The following is a 24819-nucleotide window of genomic DNA, read 5'->3' as shown; positions in this document are numbered from 1 at the left end:
ATTATTTACAGGGGTAATTAGATATAGTTTGGTTAAATATTTTTTACAATATCATTCTTGTTACATGCAAATGAGACTGCACCAGAGCAGGATCAAGAATGGGCAGGGGCACAGGGGGCCAGGTGGGCAAACAGGAAACACTGCCCTATATGTTTGCCTCAGTCCTCAGGGGGCTAGTACAGACAGAGATGAATATGGAGTCAGGAAACTCTACAAAGTATCTATCAGTCATCTCCCATAACATAATATCCACAAGGCTGGACAAAGACAACTCAACTAAGTCTTTATATTTCATCTTAAATATAGATTTAATTTGTTAAAAAAATAAGTATGAGCCTCAATTCAGTTCAGTAGCTCAGTCATGTCCAAGTTTTTGCAACCCTATGGACTGCAGCATGCCAGGCTTCCCTGTCCATCACCAACTCCTGGAGCTTGCTCAAACACCTGTCTGTCGAGTCAGTGATGCCATCCAACCATCTCATCCTCTGTCGTCCTAGTGGTTCAAAAGATAACAGAGAGTATAATATTTGTATAATTATAAATCTTTCTCTCACCTCTCTGTCCCCACTACCCAGTTTTTCTTCATCGGAGGCAATATTATCAATTTATTGTGTATCTATATATAGGGGGATATGTAGCAAAATATGTAATATGCATTTGTATATATATATTCACAAACATAACCTTGTCAATCATTTGATATCACTACATAAAAATTACTTTTTAGTTTATAGTTGAATAGTATTTTATTGCATAAATATGCCATAATTATTTAGTCTGTCCCTTATGTGTGGATATGTAGGTTTTGTCATCATTTTTCATGGACAGTAGAAACAATGATTCAATGGTTATACTTATTTATATATTATACATTTCTTTTTCTTCCCTTCTCTTTCCTCTTTTCATATACCCAATTTTAGTTGATTAAATTATATTTCTTAGTGTTTGTCTTTTGACTACTCAATACACTTAGACCCCTGTTGCCAGATTTGTCTGCTTTAGATGTTATTTTTGTTGACACCCCACCCCCTACCCTGGCCCTAGGGATAAGAAAATCAACATATTTACATTACCTCTCACTTTCTTTTTCTTTCTTTCTCTCCCAATTGTTGCAAATTAAATCATTTCTACTCCATCTGGGTTTATCACTATTATATTGTTCTGTAACTATAATCACCACATTTGTTTTGGTCTTCACCCTAAATTTGCATAGATTTGACACTAATTGCTCGACTTTTGCTAAGGTTTCTTTCTTCCCTGTCACTTTTGCCTTCATCTCTGTGATTGTTAAATTTCTTCTACATTTTCCCTGAGGCCTGACAGCTCACATTTCAGCTCATTCTTGTCTTGCCATCCTTTTCTTGAACTGTTGCTTAATTGCTTCATTAAAACTTTCTAATTCTTGGTGAAATATTTATTGACAATTTTCCCTACTTTTTTCATATGAGTTTTCTCCATCTGCCATGCATTTTTCAGGTCCCTTTTCTCCTTTCCCCCCTGCATTACCTCTGTTTACCTTTTGTGCCAGTTCTATTTTGAGTCCCCATCTTTGAGGGATATAGAGTTTTATTGAACCAGTTATTTGCAGATTGATCGTCTAGAACAATGATCTGTAATAATGAAAGAATGATCTGGAACAATGAATCTATCTGCAACCAGGAGACCTGGGTTTGATTCCTAGATCAGGAAGATCCCCAGGAGAAAGAAATGGCAACCCACTCCAGTATTCTTACCTGGAGAATCTCATGGACAGAGAAGCCTGGCGGGCTCCAGTCCATGGGGTCACAAGAGTCGGACACAATTTAGCAGCTAAACCACCACCACCACATCTGGCACAAAGGCCAGGATTGCCTTCACTGATACCAAGAATTTTTTTTAGTCCCAAGTCATTCCAAAGACGTAGCTGGGGCAGTGTTAAAAGTATAGTCTCTCCTCTCTCCTGCTGCTTGAGGCTGGACTCATCTCTAATGCTCAGTGGGGACAGATTATTTCCTACAAGTAGAACTTGTCTCTGTGACTCCTTATTTGGTCCAGTCTCACTGTGCTTCTTATTATGGATCTTCTGCTCCATGGCGGCTCTAGCTGCCAACTGGTAGAGGCTTCTTAACTTCAAGAAATATGCAAATTGTTTGAGAGGGTAGATCACATGTTAAGTGTTCTTACCACGATAAGAAGGAAAGAAAGAGAGAAAGAGTCTCTTCCTTTTCTAGAATTCGGTGTTGTCCAGAGGCTGACTTAAAGTAAGTGAGTGCTTACTTAAAGTAAGTAAGTGCTTACTTAAATAGCAGTGAGTGCTTCTGGAAAATTAACTGAACAGACTGTCAAGCATAAAACTAATTTACAATTCATGGAGATGTTCTCTGTGAAAGAGTTAGAGCCCAGCATACTGCAAGGCTTGGTTTAACAGAGCCTCTAGTCAGGGACAGAAAGACAAATAACTCTATGTTCTGTGCCAGCCTTCCTGAGCTTTCTTACTACACGACACACGGGGCAAAGTAACACACAACACAGTTTCTTCATGTTCTGGCAACTTAGCTTGTGACAATAGAGAGAAAATTGAACTGAGTGACACAAAGGATGCTTAAATCACATCCTATTGCATCTTTTAGTTGAAGTGGCTTTTCATGATTAATTTTCTTAGCATTCATCACACTCCATTGTGTTTTCCTTTTTCTTTGCCTGTATTCCCCACTAGAAGATAAGCTCTATGAACACAAGAATGGTGCCTGTTTTGTTTACTATTGAATCTCCATCTGCCTTGCACATAATTAGTGTTCAATGCCTACTCAATTTGATTTTCTAGCTTTCAAGCTGTAAGATTGGCCCTGGACAGGAGTTTGTGCTTATCTAGTTATCTGTGAGAAATATTTTCAATAAATGTGCACTATGAACTTGCAAAGAGAAAATTGTTTTGAAAGTGTGCTAAACAATATTTATAATATGGTCTTAATTAATTTTAAAGATGCAGTGCATGAAAAACACAAGAATGTTACTCTGAATCTTGAGGTCCTATTCTCAAGTCTCTTCTCTTTCCGGAATTTCTTCCATTGCCATGGCTTCAGTTATCACCTGTATGTTCAGTTCAGTTCAGTTCAGTCGCTCAGTTGTGTCCAGCTCTTTGTGACCCCATAGACTGCAGCACACCAGGTCTCCCTGCCCATCACCAACTCTTGGAGTTTACTCAAACTCGTGTCCATTGGTTCGGTGATGCCATCTAATCATCTCATCCTCTGTCGTCCCCTTCTCCTCCTGCCTTCAACCTTTCCCAGCACCAGGGTCTTTTCCAATGAGTCCATTCTTTGATCAGGTGGCCAAAGTATTGGAGTTTCCCTTTCAGCATCAGTCCTTCCAATGAATATTCAGGACTGATTTCCTTTAGGATGGACTGGTTGGATCTCCTTGCAGTCCAAGCGACTCTCAAGAGTCTTCTCCAACACCACAGTTCAAAAGCATCAATTCTTCGGCACTCAGCTTTCTTTATAGTCCAACTCTCCCATCCATACATGACTACTGGAAAAGCCATAGCCCAGCGTTTCTCATGATGGATTCTGCATATAAGGTTAATAAGCAGGGTGACAACACACAGCCTTGACATACTCCTTTCCCAATTTGGAACCAGTCTGTTGTTCCATGTCCAGTTCTAACTGTTGCTTCCTGACCTGAATACAGATTTCTTAAGAGGCAGGTCAGGTGGTCTGGTATTCCCGTCTCTTTCAGAATTTTCCACAGTTTGTGGTGATCCACACAGTCAAAGGCTTTGGCATAGTCAATAAAGCAGAAATAGATGTTTTTCTGGAACTCTCTTGCTTTCCCGATGATCCAGCAGATGTTGGGAATTTGATCTCTGGTTCCTCTGCCTTTTCTAAAACCAGCTTGAACATCTGGAAGTTCACGATTCACGTATTGCTGAAGCCTGGCTTGGAAAATTTTTAGCATCACTTTACTAGAGTGTAAGATGAGTGCAACTGTGTGGTAGTTTGAGCATTCTTTGGCATTGCCTTTCTTTGGGATTAGAATGGAAACTGACCTTTTCCAGTCCTGTGGCCACTGCTGAGTTGTCCAAATTTGTTGGCATATTGAGTGCAGCACTTTCACAGCATCATCTTTTAGGATTTGAAATAGCTCAATTGGAATTCCATCACCTCCACTAGCTTTGTTTGTAGTGATGCTTTCTAAGGCCCACTTGACTTCATATTCCAGGATGTCTGGCTCTAGGTGAGTGATCACACCATCGTGATTATCTGGGTCGTGAAGATCTTTTTTTGTACAGTTCTTCCGTGTATTCTTGCCACCTCTTCTTAATATCTTCTGCTTCTGTTAGATCCGTACCATTTCTGACTCACAAGTCTATATATCCAGAGCTCAAAATTGATTTATCTGATGCCTACAAATTGCATATCCCACAGATATTTCAAGTTAAGCAATTGAAATTGGAGTTGTCACCCTAGTCCCACACTCAAACTGTTTTCCTTCCTGTCTTCCTCGGTATGGTGAATACAACCACAATCTACCCAGTTGCACCCAGCAACCTAGTCATTACAGACTCCTTCCTTCTCCCTCATCCCATATTGCCAGCTTATCTCAAAATCCCATTGATTACACTTCTTCATTATTTTTTTACAAATGTTAATATTTATCAGAACAATACATACATGGTAGCAAAGCAATTAGTAGAGAGTTTATGATGAAAACAAGTCATTTCCCCTTCTGCCCTTCTCTAGGCTCAGGACCACTCTCCAGACTTCAGAAGCAACTTTTCTTCCCTTATCTGATGTTAGCTTCTTCTGATGCAGTGTTTCTCAACCAGAGGTGATTGTGCTTCCAGGGTACACTTGGCAGTGTCTGGAGACATTTTTGGTTGTCAAAGCTGAGGACAGGGGTGCTACTGGCATCTTGTGGGTAGAGGCCAGGGATCCTCCAGTGTAGAAGGCACTCCCCAGTCCAGAGTGTTGATAGTGCCAAGACTGAGGACTGCTCTTGTGGTTGTCTTCACAAACTGCAAAAATATACTTGAACCCTAATGACCTGATATGAAAATAGCTCATTAATCTTAATGAGCTTAGTCTTAGCTCATTAGTCTTACAGCCCTTCCTTCCTTTCTCTTATTCCTGATGTTTGTAGTGTTATTATTATTTTAGTTTAATCATACAGTCAATTAGTTATTGAACACCATTGTGTGTCAGGTACTATTCAAAGCATTTTGAATTCAGTTACAAGTAAGACAGAGATAGGCTTTATTAAGTCTGCTTTCTTATGGAGGAAAGAGGCCATAAAATCAATTTAACTAAATAAAGTAGCTAAATTTAAACTTTAAATTATATATATATAAACCTTTCTTTTGCTTCATAAACTTCCACCAGGACTTGTTCATTTCTCACTTTATAAAATGAGGCTCTTAGCTCTGCTGCCTTTTCTTCTGTCTTTTATCATCTTCTTCTACATCCCACATTCTGTCAGCTATATTCTATTGTCTCATGCCTACTTAAAATTTCATTCCCACAGATGATATCTGAATCATTTTCCAAAACTATATAAAATAGTTTCACATGTTAGGACTCTACTTCAGCTCAGCAATGAACATCATTTATATAGTCATAATCACCTAAATACTGTTCATGCATGCGTGCTAATTTGCTTCATTCGTGTCCAACTCTTTGCAATCCTATGCCTTCCTCCAGGGGATCTTCCTGACCAGGATCAAACCCGTGTCTCTCACATCTCCTGCACTGCAAGTGAGTTCTTTACCACTAGCATCACCTGGGATATACTGTTCACAAAACATTAATGAAAGAAATTGAAGATGATACAAAGAAACAGATATTCTGTGTTCTCAGATTGTAAGAATACTGTTAAAATGGCCAGACTAATCAAAGCAATCTATATATTTAATGCAATCCCTATCAAAATACCCAGGGCATTTTTCTCAGAACTAGAACAAATAACCCTAAAATTCATATGGACCCACAAAAGACTCTGAATTGCCAAAGTAATCTTGGGGAAAACAAAAAACAAAAAAACAAAATTGGAAGTATCACCCTTCCAGACCTCAGACAATTCTACAAAGCTACAGGATCAAAACAGCAGGATACTGGCACAAAACAGATACATAAATTAATGGAACAGAATAAAGAGCCCAGAAAAAAAAACCACATACCTATGGTCAATTAATCTATAACAAAAGGGACAAGAATATACAGTAGAGAAAAGACAGGCTCTTCAGTCAGCGGTGCTGAGAAAATGGGACAGCTACATAAAAAACAATGAGATTAAAACATCGCCTCATACCACATACAAATTAAATACCTAAATATAAGACCTGAAACCATAAAATTCTTAGAAGAAAACATAGCCAGAACCTTCTTTTACATAAATCATAGCAATAGATCTTTGTATCTGTTTTCTAAGGTAAAAGATATAAAACAAAAATAAACAAATGGGACCTCATTAAACTTAAAAGTTTTTGCACAGCAAAGAAAACCATTGACAAAATGAAAAGACAGCTTCCAGAAAGAAAGAAAATACTTACAAATGATACGACCAACAAGGTATTAATATCCAAACTATAAAAACAGCTTGTACAACTCAATATTAAAAACCAAACAACTCAATCAAAAAGACCTGAAAAGACATTTTTCCAAAGAAGCTATACATATCGCTGAAAAGCACATGAAAAGATGCTTGACAAGGTTAGTTATCACAGGAATGCAAGTCAAAATGAGGTACCACCTCACATCTGTCAGAATGGCTACCATCAAAAAGGCTACGAATAATAGATGTTGGAGAGGATGTGTAGAAAAGGAAACCCTTGTACACTGTTGGTGGGAATGTAAATTGGTACAGTCACTATGGCAAATAGTATCAGTTCAGTTCAGTTCAGTTGCTCAGTCATGTCCAACTCTTTGCATGGCGATTCCTAAAAACTTAAAAGTAGAACTATCATATGATCCAGCAATTCCTCTCTTGGGTATATATCTGGAAAAAATGAAAACGCTAATTTGAAAAGATACATGTACCCCAATGTTCATAGCACCACAAGTTACAATAGCCAAGACAAAAAAGCCACCCAAGTATTCATCAACAGACAAATGGATAAATAAGATGTGAGATTACTCACCCATTAAAAAAGAATGAGATTCTTCCATTTGCAGCAATGTAGACAGAGAATATTATGCTTAGTGAAATGTCAAAAAAGATGAATACTGTATGATATCACTTATATGTAGAATCTAAAAAAAATCCAATACAGCAGAACAGTAATAGACTCACAGATATATTAGATAACAAACTAGTGGTTACCAGAGGGGGGAGGGAAGAGGGGAGGGGAAAGTTAGGGGTGAGGGATTAAGAGATACAAATGACTATGTATAAAATAGATAAGCAACAAGGATATATTGTATAGCAGTATTATATAGGGAATTATAGCCATTATCTTATAATAACTTTTAACCTGTAAAATACTGAGTCAGTATGCTGTGTACCTAAAACTAACATCATATTGTTAATCAACTATACTTCAATAAAAAAGTATACACTGTTTATGATCTTCAATGTATAGAAAGCCTTAATGGGAGACTTGGTTGTTATAATGTAAAAGTAAATGGGAACTTATGAGATAGTTAAAGAGAGATAGAGAAAGAGAGAGAAATAGAGATATGGCTGTGTAAAGCAGAAAACCTAGGAACATTCTCTCCATTAGAAGGGTAAATTTCTCTTGCTTTCAAAACCCCATGAAGACACCCTCTCGATGATGATGCCACCTGACTCCCTCAGGTGCCTTCACATAGCCAAAGGTCTTCTTGGGATGTAGAAGGGTTGCCTTTATATCTATTTGATCACGTCAGACTGTTCTGGGAGCCATGTAGCCATGGTTCACTCATGTACAGTCTTCTGGTGTGGTAGAACTAGGTGTACCTAACAAAGCACTCCAAAACTCAGTAGCTTAGAACAACCATCTTATTTGCTCATTATTTTGCGTATCAGGAATTTGCACTGGTTGGTTCTTCTGCTAGTCTTGCCTGAGGTCATTTATGTAACGAGTCAGATCAGCTGGCAGATCAGTTGGGGGCTGATTTTCCTGTATAATAACTAAGGTTGGCAGATACAGCAAATAAAAATACAGGATGCCAGTTAAATTTGAACTCTAGATAAATAATTAATAATCGTTTTATTTTAAGTATGCCCAATGCAATATTTGGGACATACTTATATTGGAAAAATTGTTTGTGTTCATGTGGAATTCAGATTTAATTGGGAGTCCTGGATTTTATGTGGCAGCTCTTCCTAGGGGTCCTCAGTTGAAACGGTTCATGTCTGTTCTGCATGGACTCATCCTCTAGCAGACCAATCTACTTAGCACATGGTGGTTTCAGAGCAGAAAGAGGGCAATGCCTACTGAAAATGTACTGTTCAAGCCTCTTCATGGGTCATGTTTTTAAATGTTTGAACAGGCCAAAGCAAATCACATGTTCAGGCCCAGATTCAATGCAGGAGGGGATTACACAATGATATGACTTCCCTGGTGGCTCAGACAGTAAAGAGCCTGGCTTCAGTGAGGGAGACCCAGGTTTGATCCCTAGGTTGGGAAGATCCCCTGGAGAAGGAAATGGTAACCCACTCCAGTATTCTTGCCTGAAAAATCTTATGGATGGAGGAGCCTGGCAGGCTACAGTCCATGGGGTCGCAAAGAGTTGGACACAACTGAGCGACTTCACTTTCTTTTCTTCTATGGTAACAAGGAGGCATGGTTCATTGTAGCTATTACTGTAATATTTTCTCAGAGGTCATTCTAATTGTTACTTTTTCCTCTCATTTGCCTATATAACACCCTCAATTGATTTTAACAAGGTCTTGTTTGTTCACCCACTACCCCAAATCCTCTGTCCGTTTATTCCACTTTGGTCTGGTCAACCAGGGCCTGCTGTGTAGCTGTCATCTTAAAGCTCACCTTTATTGCATTCCCAAGTTGTGATCATGATTTCCTTGATTCCATATTTACCTTGGACTTGATTACTACCTTTTTGCTTGGAGTGCACGTTCAAGTAACTTCTTAAGAGAAGGTCCGCAAGAGGCAAAATTTGAATACTTTCAGTCCTGAAAACATCTTTACGGTTATCACATACCTATATGATATGTGTAGGTATGTCTGTTTAGAAATAGAATACTAGAGAAAAGCTCATTTTCTAAGAATCCGAAGGCCTTTACACATTGATATATCACATCCAGTGTTATGAATAACATGTCTGATGCCAGTTTGCTTTGCTATGACTTTATCCCCACCCTTGAGAAAGTTTGGGGTTTCCTTTTAATCTTTATTATTCTAAAATTTATTGGGGATATGTCTAGGTGAGGTTTTTAATTGTACAGAGCACAAAATACAGCTTTCTTTTCAATTAAAATTAATTGTAAATTAACTGTATTGAGTACAAAATGCAGTTTTCTTCTTAATTAAAAAAGAAAAATATGGAGAAAAAATAATGAGGATCTATATATAAGTCATCCATAATTAACAACAAACATTAAGGCTCTGTTGCATTTGTTTATAAGTTCTTTGTTAATAGATAAAATTAAACTACAAAATTGTTGGGGTTACATTTTCCTCAGTCCCTTACCAAAGGCAAGTGGTATTGTAAAATTGATGTGCATCTTTCAGTGCTCATTTTTAATTTTGCTATAAATATATGTATTTAAAATAATATATAGTATTGTTTTTGGCTCAGACGGTAAAGCGTCTGTCTACAATGCAGGAGACCCAGGTTCGATCCCTGGGTCAGGAAGATCCGCTGGAGATGAAAATGGCAATCCACTCCAGTACTATTGCCTGGAAAATCCCATGGACAGAGAAGCCTCGTAGGCTACAGTCCATGGGGCCGCAAAGAGTCGGACACGACTGAGCGACGTTCCTGTATTGTTTTATAATATAAAATTATATAAATGGCATTATATTGTATCTTTCTACAAATTGCTTATTTCACTCAACTTTAGATGTCTGAGATATCTAGACTGAGCTGTAGAGATTTAGTTCACCCATTTTTACTGCTTTATGAATTCAATTATATAGATAGATGACTTATTATATTATTCAAAAACCTACAACAAACATCAACCTTAGGGCTGAAATATCAGCCATTAAAATCAGAAACATGACAAGTATGCAGTTTATAATCAGTGCTGTTGCTCTGGAGGTCCTGACAGTGCAATGAGATAAGATAAAGAAATGAGCTATAAAATATTGAATAAGAAGAGATAAAAATATCATAATTTATAAACTATGTTTGTCTAGTTGAAAAGTCAGAAAGAAAGAGACAAAATAATAAATATAATATGAGAGTTCACCAAAGGAACCTGACTATAGAAACAATATTACATCGAGTTTTTATACAAACCTGGAAAAATTATTTCCTATTATATTTACCTTTGATGGAAATATATATGTATATATGTATAAAATTCAAAAGCTACAAAAGACATAAAAAAGAGTCTCTTATTGAATTTTTCCCATGCAAACACAACATATGCACAAAGAGGCAAAAAAGTGTTTTACCTTCAATTGTGAATGACTACACATTCTGAGAGTTGGACTGTGAAGAAGGCTGAGCGCCAAAGAATTGATGCTTTTGAACTGTGGTGTTGGAGAAGACTCTTGAGAGTCCCTTGGACTGCAAGGAGATCCAACCATTCCATTCTGAAGGAGGTCAGCCCTGGGATTTCTTTGGAAGGAATGATGCTAAAGCTGAAACTCCAGTACTTTGGCCACCTCATGCAAAGAGTTGACTCATTGGAAAAGACCCTGATGCTGGGAGGGATCTGGGGCAGGAGGAGAAGGGGATGACCGAGGATGAGATGGCTGGATGGCATCACTGACTTGATGGACGTGAGTCTGAGTGAACTCCGGGAGATGGTGATGGACAGGGAGGCCTGGCGTGCTGCAATTTATGGGGTCGCAAAGAGTCGGACACGACTGAGTGACTGAACTGAACTGAACACAGTCTGAAAGATAATTTTCACTATATAAGGAAACAAAATCATAAATGATAGAATGTCAGGAGCCGTGTTAGGCATTACTGACAAAATGGAGGCACAGCTCCAACCTTCTCTCCTCATCCTGCAGGCACAGTCCCAGGATGAAAGAGTTAGGTTTTGTGATTCTGACTTGTTCTTTCCTTTCTTCGGTTGAGTTGGCTGGAAAGAATGTTAAGGTGCTTATTGTTCTTGAGAGAAGCATGAGAAAGCACAAAGCCTTCTGCAGTTGTGCCCAGAAAATAATCTATAAAGTAACCATTGACATTTGTTCAAGGATTTTTACAAAGAATGTCCCAGGATGAGCACGTAAGCCACAGCTTGAGGCCATGGGAAGGATTGTTATCTGAGACCTCTTTGTGAGGGAAATGTTTATGGCAAAGGAAGCTTGCTGAGTTAGGGTTTAGGAATAATTAAGAATAGTTAGAAGCCTTTTTAGGAGATAGTGAGCTTGGAGAAGGCAATGGCAACCCACTCCAGCGCTCTTGCCTGGAAAATCCCATGGATGGAGGAGACTAGTAGGCCGCAGTCCATGTGGTCACTAAGAGTCGGACACGACTGAGCGACTTCACTTTCACTTTTCACTTTCATGCATTGGAGAAGGAAATGGCAACCCACTCCAGTGTTCTTGCCTGAAGAATCCCAGGGGATTCGCCAGCCCAGCCTGGTGGGCTTCCGTCTATGGGGTCGCACAGAGTCGGACACGACTGAAGTGACTTAGCAGCAGCAGAGCTTAGGATACTAGGGGCAAGCAGGATTTAGAAAGATAAGAAATAAACTGAGGAATGTGGTATGCAGCCCAGACATAAGCATGAGTTACAATGTCATCACAAGTAAACAGGATTCTGAGAGAATCACTGAAGCAGGAACTCTGTTTGAAGGGCAACAATGAGACAATAAATCTGGGTGAGGGGGAACTGAAAATGTCAAACCTCTGACCTAATGCTTTTGTCAAAGTATAAAAGAAGACATGATGCTTGAAATAAACATGTAGTCCTGCACCTTGAGTCAGAGGCTATATTATCCCCCACTGCCACTGCTCAGCCCTTCAGGCTGATTCCCTGGCTGCTGGAGCTGGACTCTGGCAATGAAATATATAATAGATTTATAATAGTACAAAAAACAGTGTGCTACAACATGTTTTCTCTCGCAAACTAAGGCAGCTGTGGTGAGGGCATAAACCAGTCCCATTTCGCTTGGCGCTAAAGCAGGCAGGGCAGGGGCTTCCTAAGTCTCCTGTGGGCCAGAATGCATCCTGAGACGGTATCAGAGGATACCTGACACCTGCTCACAAGCACCAGCACACCCTCCGTGACAACACACACACCTCACATGCCACGGATGACCCAGTAACCCAGAGGGTCCCTGAGTCAGTGAGGGGTTCCTGGGAGAAAGGGGTGTGCCCCAAGAGGAATTCCACAGCAGGAAGCCACAGAGGGGCTGCTCGGCTGGGGCATGAGGTCCCAGAGGCACCAACTATATATCAGAGGTTATCTGTTTGGAAAAGGAGTCAGTTTGGATGACAACTCCCACCTTGCACAAAAGGAAATTCCAGGTATATTCTTGAGACAAGCCTTGAAGTGGAAAGGTAAGAAGAATTAGAAACCACAGAGGAGGCTCCTTTTGTAAAGGAGAAATGGGGCAGGCCATCCTAAGCCACACACAAAAGCAAGAAGCAATAAGGGAGAATGAGCCTTCTGGGGAAGAGGAGGTCCTGAGCAAAGTGAAGGGTGTGTGTGTGTGTGAGACAGAGTGAGATGATGCACGTGGCATGAGGATCGGACAAGGGACTGGCCGATGCCCGGCAGGGCTGTGCTGCAGGGCCATCCCATCTTAGACCAAGTACTGCCCCAGGAGAGAGGTGGGGGCCAGTGCTCCGCACTGCAGTCAGACTCTCAGCCAAAAGTGCTGTGGTGGCCCAGCAGAGGGACTGACTGTTGAGGGCTGTGCCTGTCCCCGGTGACACTTGAGAGTGAGGGCACTGTGGTTGGAACTGCCCCAAGCGAGGCACGAAGGGCCCCGTGGGGATACAGTCTGGGAAATGCAGGGGGTGTAGCAGGCAGGAAGCTGGATGCCTGCAAGCCACCCGACCTGGGCTTATGTCAGGGAGGGGCGGGGTGGGGGGGTCATATAACAAAGTTCCCAGGACAGGAAGCAGGCTGGGAGGGTACTGGAAGTTGCTGTAAAAGTTCGTATCTACAGGCACAAACGTAGACAAGATAATGAGGAAGGGAAAGCAGGGCTCTTTCTGGAGCCGGCCGGAAGACAGTATGTGGAGCCACTTCCAGACTTACCCAAGACACAGCTTTGGCTGGGGCAGTCCCATCAAGGCAGGCACCCCCCACAGAGCGAGACAAGCTCAAGCCTTGAGAACCCTGGCTAATGTCTGCCACAGGGAAACCCGGCAAGGAACTTGGTGGATTGTAGCAGACAGGTGGGTCTAAGTGTGTGCTGGGTGGTCCCCTGCTGTCTCATTTTTGAATGAAGCATGGCAGGGGTGGCAGGCACCTTAGTCTTTCCAGCGGTGAAAGCCTCTGACTGTGTTCCTCAGGCCCTGACTGCAGGCATGCCTCTCGCTCCAGGTCCCTCCACATCTGAGGCAGAACCCACGGGGAACCGGGCTCTCACCCTGGCACAGCAGCCAGCCAAGGCCAACTGAGGCCAGCCAGGGCCCGGAGCTTCCCCACACAGGGAGTGTTTCAGGGAGGGCAGTGCCAGCTCATGGAGAGGGGTCGTGTCTTGGGCCAAGACCCCACTGTGGAGACTCTTCAGGGCTGGCAGGCTGTCCTGTAACAGAGGTGCTCAGGAGGTGGGCAGAGGCCTCCCAGCCCCTGCCTGAGACTGGAGTCAGTTGTGGCCTGAGAGGGCCTAGTGCCTGCCTCGGAGATGGTGGAGCGCTGCCTGTGGCGGGACTCAAGTGGGGACTCGGCAGAGTGCAGAGGAGGAAGGAAGCACGTGGCCATTTGGGACCCCAAGCCAGGAGCAAGCAGAAATGCTGTGGTTAGGGCAGAGATGGCTGAGGCTGAGCAATAAGGTGTTGCTGAAGATGCCCCTGGCCAGCACGCTCCACTGGACAAGGGGATGAGGGCCTGCCTGAGGGCAGTCCTGCCTGGCAAACAGACTGCCCCGCCCACCTGAGGCTGGCTAGGCACAAAGGGAGGGTCAGGTAAGTAGCTCTTAGGAAACAGGGCCCCAGAGCCGGCGAACGAAGCCCCAGCCTGGTGAGCCTTGCTGGGGTTGTGGTGTCACAGCAACCAGTCACATGCTGCCCAACAAGGCGCCAGGGCTTGGGAAGGGGCAGAGTTCTGGCAGGCCCCCAAGGTCACTAGGCAGCCCAAACTGTGGGGGCGGATGAGTACAAGCAGGAGAGTGGCACCCCACCTGCACCCCCCCACACCCCGCCCCAGTCTCCCGGAGAAGGGAGGGAAACATTGAGATAACACTGTGCTCTGCACGGAGGAGGGCAGTCAGAAGCAGTAGACTGGGACACCACTGGTGACCGGGGTGCAGTGTCCCTGAGCCACACCCCAGGGGGCCCAGGAGAGGGCACCGGGCTCACAAGCAGCACCGCTCAAAGGAAGCTTCTTGTCCCCTACGTGAGCCTGGCCTTTGAGGAGGAGGACCACTTCATGACACATCAAAACACCCCGGGAATCTGGCTTTGCTGACCCAGGGCTGAGGCTTGCTGGGAGGGGTCTGGAAATGTGGGCAGGGGCGGTGGATGGGTTGCACAGATTCATGGAGCTTTCAGTGTGCAGAGCCACATTCCTCCTTTCCTTCCAGGGGTGCCGGGAGCTTGCATGGACGGCATGAATATGTGTCCTTCTGGGTGGACCAGACATGGCCATGCCACGCCCCTCAGCATCTGCCCTCCCAGCCCCTCGGGGATCCGTGGACGTCTCCATTGTCTCCTTCCTGGATCCCACAGAAGTACCCGGGAGAGGGCAGAAAAGAGGTTTCCCAGAGGAAGCGAGGGCCAAGCCTTCTCGCTAGTCCGGGAATTTGGGCTTGGCCTCCCAAGGAAGGGAGGAGGCCTGCAAGTAGGTCGCACAGCTGCTTCTCAGGAGAGACAACACCACCAAGCAGGCCCTCAGCAAGTAGCAACTGTAACTGCTATAATTGTGCATCAGATGTCAGGGATGGGTTGCCCAGTGGGACGGCAGGGATGCACAGGCCAGCCCGAGGGTACTGAGCTTCCTCTCTAGGCCAGCAGGCGAGGAAAGACACCTTCATCGAGGGAAGGATTTCTCTGCATCAGGCACTGTGCTGCCTGCTTCGAGGTGTTGCCTCTTCTAGTCCTCCCAAGAGTCCTTCTTCATCCCACCCCCACCCCCTTCCCTGCCCCAGCCCCTCCCCCAGCCCCTTCTGGAGGCTCCCCCTGAGCCCTGCAGCTCATCCCTTCTCCAGTCTCCTGTGGGCACTGCTGAGTGGGCTTCTGCCAGGAGCAAATGCCCCCAGTCAGTCAGCATGGATCATGTATTTTGGTCTTTCCCCTCATGCAGACTAGAGATTCAGAAACAAGTACCGGGTCTCCATTTTGCCAGTCAAAGCACACAGCTTTATTGAATGTACATAAAAATGCAGACTTGGTGGACAAGGTTAAGTCAGTACAGCGCATAGAAGAGGGGTGTATTTTTTTGCTCAATAGGTATCATTTATAGGCTCCCGAAGAAAAGAGAGTAAATGGAAAGGATCCCATCTAAGCAGCAACTGATACGCTTTTGGCACAAGCCCCCTATGGGTCTGGTCTCCCCAGCATGGCCCAGCTTAGACACAGAGACCACCACAGGCCAGGCATCCCCACTGAGGCTAGAACATGTTGTTCCTGAACCACAGCTGGCCGCTGAAAGGACCCTTTACCACAGGGAGAAGGCTGCAAGGGAGCAATTTACAATGCACATCGCCTGCAGACTGAAAACCCAAGAGGTTACTCAAAGCTCTGTGGGAACCCCTGCCTGACCAGTAAGAGTGTGGTCCCGGATTCAGCAAATGCAACTTTCACCCAGAGATGTGCTGAGCCAGCTAACGCTGGGTCTTCAATAGCACCCGCTGCAGAGTCTTTGAGAACGCAAGTGTGTGTTCCCCCATTGACTGGGCTTTGTTTTGGGGTGGATCAGTCCCACCCTGCTGGAGGGGCCACTTAAGAGGCCAGGGTTTCTGAGAGAAGCTGTCTGTTTGTGTTCCTGACAAAGAGGGGCAGGAAGGGGCATAGCACTTGGGCTCTCAGCAACTCCCCCGACAAGGCTGGCTTTTCAGACAAACCCGTCAGGGGTTTCACAACCTGCCCCTCAGCACATTCACTTCCCTCTGGTATCAAAGGAAGCATCAAGCCTGAAACGGACTTGGCAAGCATGTTATTAATAACTGTCATGCTTATTAACAAATTTAATCCAGCCTGCTGCAGAAATGAGTTGCAGCAAAGAGACACGGTCTCCCGACACACTTGGCTGATGCACATCTTCATCTGGCCCTGATTTTCCACACCTGCATTCAAGTTATCCGGGCCACACAAAGCCTTTCCGTCCTCAACAGCAGGGTCGGGAGTCGGGATTGTGTTTCCAGCAATGGAGAGGCTGGCCAAATGACTGTTGATATCATGGCTAAATGAAAATCTGGCATCCTTGGGCTCAGCTAACAATACTTTTCCCTGAATGAAAGGGCCCTTGGAGAGGCCAACAGCACAACAGAAATTTTTAATATCTTTAGCATCACTTTTTAAATAAAAATGTTCTCCTTTTCACTAGGGAAAATGTGATTTTTCTTCATTCAGGCCCTTTCCTCTTTGACCGGTCCTAGGTTTTTACTGCCCATGTCCCATGTCAGCCTCATCCCCAGGATTTGGCATTTCCTGAATCTTTGAATGAAGACTAGACCCCTTATCCACCCTTATCCATACGCAGTTCCCTACAATTCTGCTTGTTTCTCACTGTGCTTACATCCTTTTCTGATTAGTGGGTGAACTGTAGCAACTTCTAGTTCTGTCCTCTAGAACTGCTTTTGCTAAATCACGAACTGGATCACATTTATATCTGTGACAAGTCACAGGAGGGCCTCACTCTTTTAAAAAGCCATCTTATTGTAGTGTTCTAGGGAAGAGACTGTTGGATGTTCTTTCCCTGGACACAAACTGCACTATCTGCCATTTGACAGATTACTGGGGAAAATGCAAATACATAGAGCTTTGCTGAGTCTTTGTAAATATAAATGTCAACACTCAGCTCAGTTGATTTTCCGGCATCAAATTCCTATTAATTTTCAAATGTTTCTCCTCTGGCATTTATCTCCCTTAAGCTGGATCCCACTGTTTCCTCAGAGGTACAGCATTTAACTTTTCTAGCACCCAAGTTAAGAGGAGAAGAAAACAAAGACTGGGAGAGGTTGCTGAGTTAACTCTTGACCCTGCATTCTGACTCCCTCCTCCTCCCTTTCCTTATCTCGAAGAGATCACAAAGTCTGGAGCTATTTCCTTCTTCCTTTGCCTAGATTTATGTCTTCATGTAAACACACAGAGAGAATGGAGATGGGTAGATATACAGGCATATGACTGCCCTCTCTCCAGAGTGAGAAATCTGGCTTTGAAATTTCTTCCATTTGACATGCTTAGGCACACCCTCTATCCTCCAGACCCTTTCATCACCTCATGGCTTCCCCACAAAGGCCCGCATTTTCAACTCCCTGCTGGCCCCAGTCACTCTTGACTTCGTTTTCTTCTTTCAAATGGCTACTATTCTGTTCTACCCATCATTTCTGCTCCATAGACTCTGCTTCCCCAGAGCCAAAAAGGATTGGGGTTAAGTAATGATTTTTTGAAAGGGGTTCTTGCCTGGAGAATCCCAGGGATGGGGAGCCTGGTGGGCTGCCATCTATGGGGTCGCACAGAGTCAGACACGACTGAAGCCACTTAGCAGCAGCAGCAGCAGCAGTAGTGAAAGAGAAGGTTCTGGTTTCAGGCTTTCCTCTACCGCCATCTTCTGACTGGTTCAGGCCTCACATTTCCTTGAAGAAACTGATCAGTTCAGTTCAGTCGATCAGTCGTGTCCAACTCTTTGCGACCTGATGGACTGCAGCACACCAGGCCTCCCTGTCCATTACCAGCTCCTGGAGTTTACTCAAACTCATGTCCATGAGTCGCTGATGCCATCCAACCATCTCATCCTCTGTCGTCTCCTTCTCTTCCTGCCAGTATCAGGGTCTTTTCCAATGAGTCTGTTCTTCATATCAGGTGGCCAAAGTATTGGAGTTTTAATATCAGTCCTTCAGTGAATATTCAGGACTGATTTCCTTTAGGATGGACTGGTTGGATCTCCTTGCAGTCCCAGGAACTCTCAAAAGTCTTCTCCAACACCACAGTTCAAAAGCATCAATTCTTTGGCGCTCAGCTTTCTTTATACTCCAGCTCTCACATCCATACATGATAACTGGAAAAACAATAGCCTTGACTAGACGGACCTTTGTGGACAAAGTAATGCCTCTACTTTTTAATATGCTGTCTAGGTTGGTCATAACTTTTCTTCCAAGGAGTAAGCGTCTTTTAATTTCATGGCTGCAGTCACCATCTGCAGGGATTTTGGAGCCCAGAAAAATAAAGCTTGACACTGTTTCCACTGTTTCCCCATCTATTTCCCATGAAGTGATGGGACCAGATACCGTGATCTTCGTTTTCTGAATGTTGAGCTTTAAGCCAACTTTTTCACTCTCTTCTTTCACTTTCATCAAGAGGCTCATTAGTTCTTCTTCGCTTTCTGCCATAAGGGTGGTGTCATCTGCATATCTGAGGTTATTGACATTTCTCCTGGCAATCTTGATTCCAGCTAGTGCTTCATCCAGCCCAGGGTTTCTCATGATGTACTCTGCATATAAGTGAAATAAGCAGGGTGACAATATACAGCCTTGACGTACTCCTTTCCCGATTTGGAACCAGTCTGTTGTTGCATGTCCAGTTCTAACTGTTGCTTCCTGACCTGCATACAGATTTCTCAAGATTCAGGTCAGATGGTCTGGTACTCCCATCTCTCAGAATTTTCCACAGTTTGTGGTGATCCACACAGTCAAAGGCTTTGGCATAGTCAATAAAGCAGAAATAGATGTTTTTCTGGAACTCTCTTGCTTTTTCCATGGTCCAGCGGATGTTGGCAATTTGATCTCTGGTTCCTCTGCCTTTTCTAAAACCAGCTTGAACATCTGGAAGTTCACGATTCACGTATTGTTGAAGCCTGGCTTGGAGAATTTTGAGCATCACTTTACTAGCGTGTGAGATGAGTGCAATTGTGCAGTAGTTTGAGCATTCTTTGGCATTGCCTTTCTTTGGGATTGGAATGGAAGCTGACCTTTTCCAGTCCTGTGGCCACTGCTGAATTTTCCAAATTTGCTGGCATATTGAGTGCAGCACTTTCACAGCACCGTCTTTTAGGTATGAAATAGCTCAACTGGAATTCCATCACCTCCACTAGCTTTGTTTGTAGTGATGCTTCCTAAGGCCCGCTTGACTTCACATTCCAAGATGTCTGGCTCTAGGTGAGTGATCACACCATCGTGATCATCTGGGTCATGAAGATCTTTTTTGTACAGTTCTTCCATGTATTCTTGCCACCTCTTCTTAATATCTTCTGCTTCTCTTAGGACCATATAATTTCTGTCCTTTATCAAGTTCATCTTTGCATGAAATGTTCCCTTAGTATCTCTAATTTTCTTGAAGAGATCTCTAGTCTTTCCCATTCTATTATTTTCCTCTATTTCTTTGCACTGATCACTGAGGAAGGCTTTCTTATCTCTCCTTGGTATTCTTTGGAACTCTGCACTCAGATGGGTATATCTTTCCTTTTCTCCTTTGTTTTTTGCTTCTCTTCTTTTCACAGCTATTTGTAAGGCCTCCTCAGAGACCCATTTTACTTTTTTGCATTTCTTTTTCTTGGGGATGGTCTTGACCCCTGTCTCCTGTATAATGTCATGAACCTCATCCATAGTTCATCAGGCACTCTGTCTATCAGATCTAGACCCTTAAATCTATTTCCCACTGCCACTGTATAATAAGGGATTTGATTTAAGTCATACCTGAATGGTCTAGTGGTTTTCCCTACTTTCTTCAGTTTAAGTCTGAATTTGGCAATAAAGAGTTCATCGTCTGAGTCACAGTCAGCTCCCGGTCTTGTTTTTGCTGACTGTATAGAGCTTCTCCATCTTTGGCTGCAAGGAACATAATCAATCTGATTTTGATGTTGACCATCTGGTGATGTCCATGTGTAGAGTCTTCTCCTCTGTTGTTGGAAAAGGATGTTTGCTATGATAAGAGGAACCAGAGATCAAATTGCCAACATCCGCTGGATCATGGAAAAGCAAGAGAGTTCCAGAAAAACATCTATTTCTGCTTGATTGACTCTGCCAAAGCCTTTGACTGTGTGGATCACCACAAACTGTGGAAAATTCTGAAAGAGATGGGAATACCAGACCGTCTGACCTGAATCTTGAGAAATCTGTATGCAGGTCAGGAAGCAACAGTTAGAACTGGACATGGAACAACAGACTGGTTCCAAATCGGGAAAGGAGTACGTCAAGGCTGTATATTGTCACCCTGCTTATTTCACTTATATGCAGAGTACATCATGAGAAACCCTGGGCTGGATGAAGCACTAGCTGGAATCAAGATTGCCAGGAGAAATGTCAATTACCTCAGATATGCAGATGACACCACCCTTATGGCAGAAAGCGAAGAAGAACTAATGAGCCTCTTGATGAAAGTGAAAGAAGAGAGTGAAAAAGTTGGCTTAAAGCTCAACATTCAGAAAACGAAGATCACGGTATCTGGTCCCATCACTTCATGGGAAATAGATGGGGAAACAGTGGAAACAGTGTCAAGCTTTATTTTTCTGGGCTCCAAAATCCCTGCAGATGGTGACTGCAGCCATGAAATTAAAAGACGCTTACTCCTTGGAAGAAAAGTTATGACCAACCTAGACAGCATATTAAAAAGTAGAGGCATTACTTTGTCCACAAAGGTCCGTCTAGTCAAGGCTATTGTTTTTCCAGTTATCATGTATGGATGTGAGAGCTGGAGTATAAAGAAAGCTGAGCGCCAAAGAATTGATGCTTTTGAACTGTGGTGTTGGAGACTTTTGAGAGTTCCTGGGACTGCAAGGAGATCCAACCAGTCCATCCTAAAGGAAATCAGTCCTGAATATTCACTGAAGGACTGATATTAAAACTCCAATACTTTGGCCACCTGATGTGAAGAACGGACTCATTGCAAAAGACCCTGATACTGGGAAAGATTGAATGCAGGAAGAGAAGGGGCTGACAGAGGATGAGATGGTTAGATGGCATCAACAAGTCAATGGACATGAGTTTGAGTAAACTCCGGGAGCTGGTGATGCACAGTCCATGGGGTCCATGGGGTCAGAAAGAGTCAGACACAGCTGAGCGACTGAGCGACTGAACTGAACTGATAATTTCCAAGAAAGGAACCTGTCTTCTCCTGGAGCAACTACTTCAGTTTATACTTCTTTATCTTCTCTCAGAATATAAGGCGACAGCCCATCACTTCACTTCCCCTCCACTCAGGCACTGATATCTGCCATCTTTCTTGGACCCATAAAAATGCAAATTTCTTGAAATAAGGCATAGAGAGAGAGACAATTTAGATATTTTTTATATCCTTTGCTTATTTTCTTGGAAATACTGTCTCTTAAAAAAGATATACACGTTTTTATATGCATAAGGAGTTTTCTAAAGTGATTTTTGCCAAAATGTCACCACTGGTTATTTCAGATATATAGTTAAGGCATAATACATTCCAGGTATTGTGCCAACTGCTAAGGTCAATGGGACATCTAGATGAACAAATTTGTCTCTTGGTAATTATCACCCAGTTTCTCAGACAGGTCTCTACAAGGCAGCATTTACTTTGCTGAGTTCACACACTCCAGGATCTAGATCTTAATTTTGTCTTCAGACTAAAATTATGCACGACTGATGACCTTATGCAGAAAACAAATGCATACATATATTCAACCAAAGATAAGGATAAGAATGTTCATAGCAGCACTGTTCATATTAGCCCCAAACTGGAAACACCCCAAATATCCATTAACAGTAAGAAAGATAAATGAAATATAGTAAATACATGTGTGTTGCATGGTAAGTCACTTCAGTTGTGTTCAACTCTTTGCAACCCCTCAGACTATAACCTGAGATGCTCCTCTGTCCATAGGATTCTCCTGGCAAGAATACTGGAATGGGTTGCCATTTCTTCCTCCAGGATATCTTCCTGATCCAGGGATTGAACCCCCATTTCCTGTGTCTCCTGCATTATTAGGAGGATTCTTTACCACTAGCACCACCTGTAAGTGGTGTTTATAGTCATAAATAGCAATGAGTATTAAATATGCAAAAGTATGGATTAATCTCACAATGTTAGCAAAAATTAAAAAGAGATACAAATGAATACATACTGTGTGACTTTGTTTACAGAAGGTTTAAAACACACACACATGAATTCAGCAACACGTCAAAAAGCTCATACACCATGATCAAGTTGGGTTTATTCCAGGGATGCAAAGATTCTTCAATATATGGAAATCAATCAATGTGATATGCCATATTAACAAATTGAAAGATAAAAATCATATGATCATCTCAATAGATGCAGAAAAAGCTTTGAAAAAATGCAGCATCTATTTATGATTAAAACTCTTCAAAAAATAGACATAGAAGGAACCTACCTCAACATAGTAAAGGCCATATATGATAAGCCTACAGCAAACATTATTCTCAATGGTGAAAAACTGAAAGCATCCCCCCTAAGATCAGGAACAAGACAAGGGTGTCCACTTTCACCACTATTATTCAACATAGTTCTGGAAGTCCTAGCTACAGCAATCAGAGAAGAAAAAGAAATAAAAAGGAATCCGGATCAGAAAAGAAGAAGTAAAGCTCTCATTGTTTGCAGATGACATGCTACTGTATGTAGAAAACCCTAAAGACAGTATCAGAAAATTGCTAGAGAATCCATATTGTGAAAATGACTATACTACAAAATGCAATCTACAGATTCAATGTGAATCCTATCAAATTACCAATGGCATTTTTCACAGAACTAGAACAAAAAAAAATCACAATTCATATGAAAACACAAAGAACCTGAATAGCCAAAGCACTCTTGAGAAAGAAGAATGGAGCTGGAGAAATCAACCTTCCTGACTTCAGGTTATACTACAAAGCTACAGTCATCAAGACAGTATGGTACTGGCACAAAAACAGAAATATAGACCAATGGGACAAGATAGAAAGCCCATAAATAAACCCATGCACCTATGGGCACCTTATTTTTGACAAAGGAGGAAAGGATATACAATGAGGCAAAGACAGCCTCTTCAATAAATGGTGCTGGGAAAATTGGACAGCTACAGGTAAAAGAATGAAATTGGAACACTTTTTAACACCATACACAAAGATAAACTCAAAATGGATTAAAGACCTAAATGTAAGATCAGAAACTAGAGGAAAACATAGGCAGAACACTCGATGACACAAATCAAAGCAAGATCCTCTATGACCCACCTCCTAGAGTAATGGGAATAAAAACAAAAGTAAACAAATGTGACAGGATTAAACTTAAAAGCTTTTTCACAGCAAAGGGAAGTATAAGATAGGTGAAAAGGCAACCATAAGAATGGGAGAAAATAATAGCAAATGAAACAATTGACAAAGGATTAATTTCCAAAATATACAAGCAGCTCATACAACTCAATACCAGAAAAACAAACAACACAATAAAAAAATGAGAAAAATACCTAAATAGACATTTCTCCAAAGAGGACATACAGGTGGCTAACAAACACATGAAAAGATACTCAACATCACTCATTATTAGAGAAATGCAAATCAAAACTACAATGAGATATCACCTCACACCGATTAAAATGGCCCTCATCAAAATGTCTACAAACAATAAATGCTGGCAAGGGTGTGGAGAAAAGGGAATGTTTTTGCGCTATTGGTGGGAATGTAAATTGACACAGCCACTATGGAAGATGGTATGGAGATTCCTTTAAAAACTAGGAATAAAACCACCATATGACACAGCAATCCCACTCCTAGGCATATACCCTGAGGAAACCAAAATTGAGAGACACATGTATCCCATTGTTAATTGCAGCACTCTTTACAATAGCTAGAACATGAAAGCAACCTAGATGTCAATCAACAGATGAGTGGATAAAGAGGTTGTGTATACACAATGCAATACTATTCAGCCATAAAAAGGCACACATTTGAGTCAGTTCTAATGAGGTGGATGAAACTAGAACCTATTATACAGAGTGAAGTGAGTCATAAAGAGAAAGATAAATACTGTATTCTAACACATATATACAGAATCTGGAAAAATGCTACTGAAAAATTTATTTACAGGGCAACAATGGAGAATCAGATGTAGAGAATATATTTATGGACATGGGAAGAAGGGAGGAGAGGGTGAGATGTATGGAAAGAGTAACATAGAAACTTTCATCAGTTCAGGTCAGTCGCTCAGTCATGTCCGACTCTCTGCGACCCCATGAATTGCAGCACACCAGGCCTCCCTGTCCATCACCATCTCCCGGAGTTCACTCAGACTCACATCCATCGAGTCCGTAATGCCATCCAGACATCTCATCCTCGGTCGTCCCCGTCTCCTCCTGCCCCCAATCCCTCCCAGCATCAGAGTCTTTTCCAATGAGTCAACTCTTCGCATGAGGTGGCCAAAGTACTGGAGCTTCAGCTTTAGCATCATTTCTTCCAAAGAAATCCCAGGGTTGATCTCCTTCAGAA

The 24819-nt window shown here is 42.6% G+C and overlaps 1 protein-coding gene across 1 annotated transcript; it reads right to left on the bottom strand.

The window, feature by feature from the left end:
• Positions 1–15547: 15547 nt before the first annotated feature.
• Positions 15548–16861, bottom strand: LOC102187130 (protein ARMCX6-like). Its single transcript, XM_018044109.1, has 2 exons — positions 16821–16861; positions 15548–16727 (listed from the first exon to the last, which is right to left on the bottom strand). Exons 1-2 carry the CDS (start codon positions 16859–16861, stop codon positions 16157–16159), a joined length of 612 nt encoding a protein of 203 aa, XP_017899598.1. The 3' UTR covers positions 15548–16156.
• Between the last annotated feature and the right edge of the window lie 7958 nt (positions 16862–24819).

This window comes from Capra hircus (genome assembly GCF_001704415.2).
Source record: "Capra hircus breed San Clemente chromosome X unlocalized genomic scaffold, ASM170441v1, whole genome shotgun sequence".
NCBI lineage: Eukaryota > Metazoa > Chordata > Mammalia > Artiodactyla > Bovidae > Capra > Capra hircus.
This window is presented reverse-complemented; position numbering and strand designations above follow the sequence as displayed.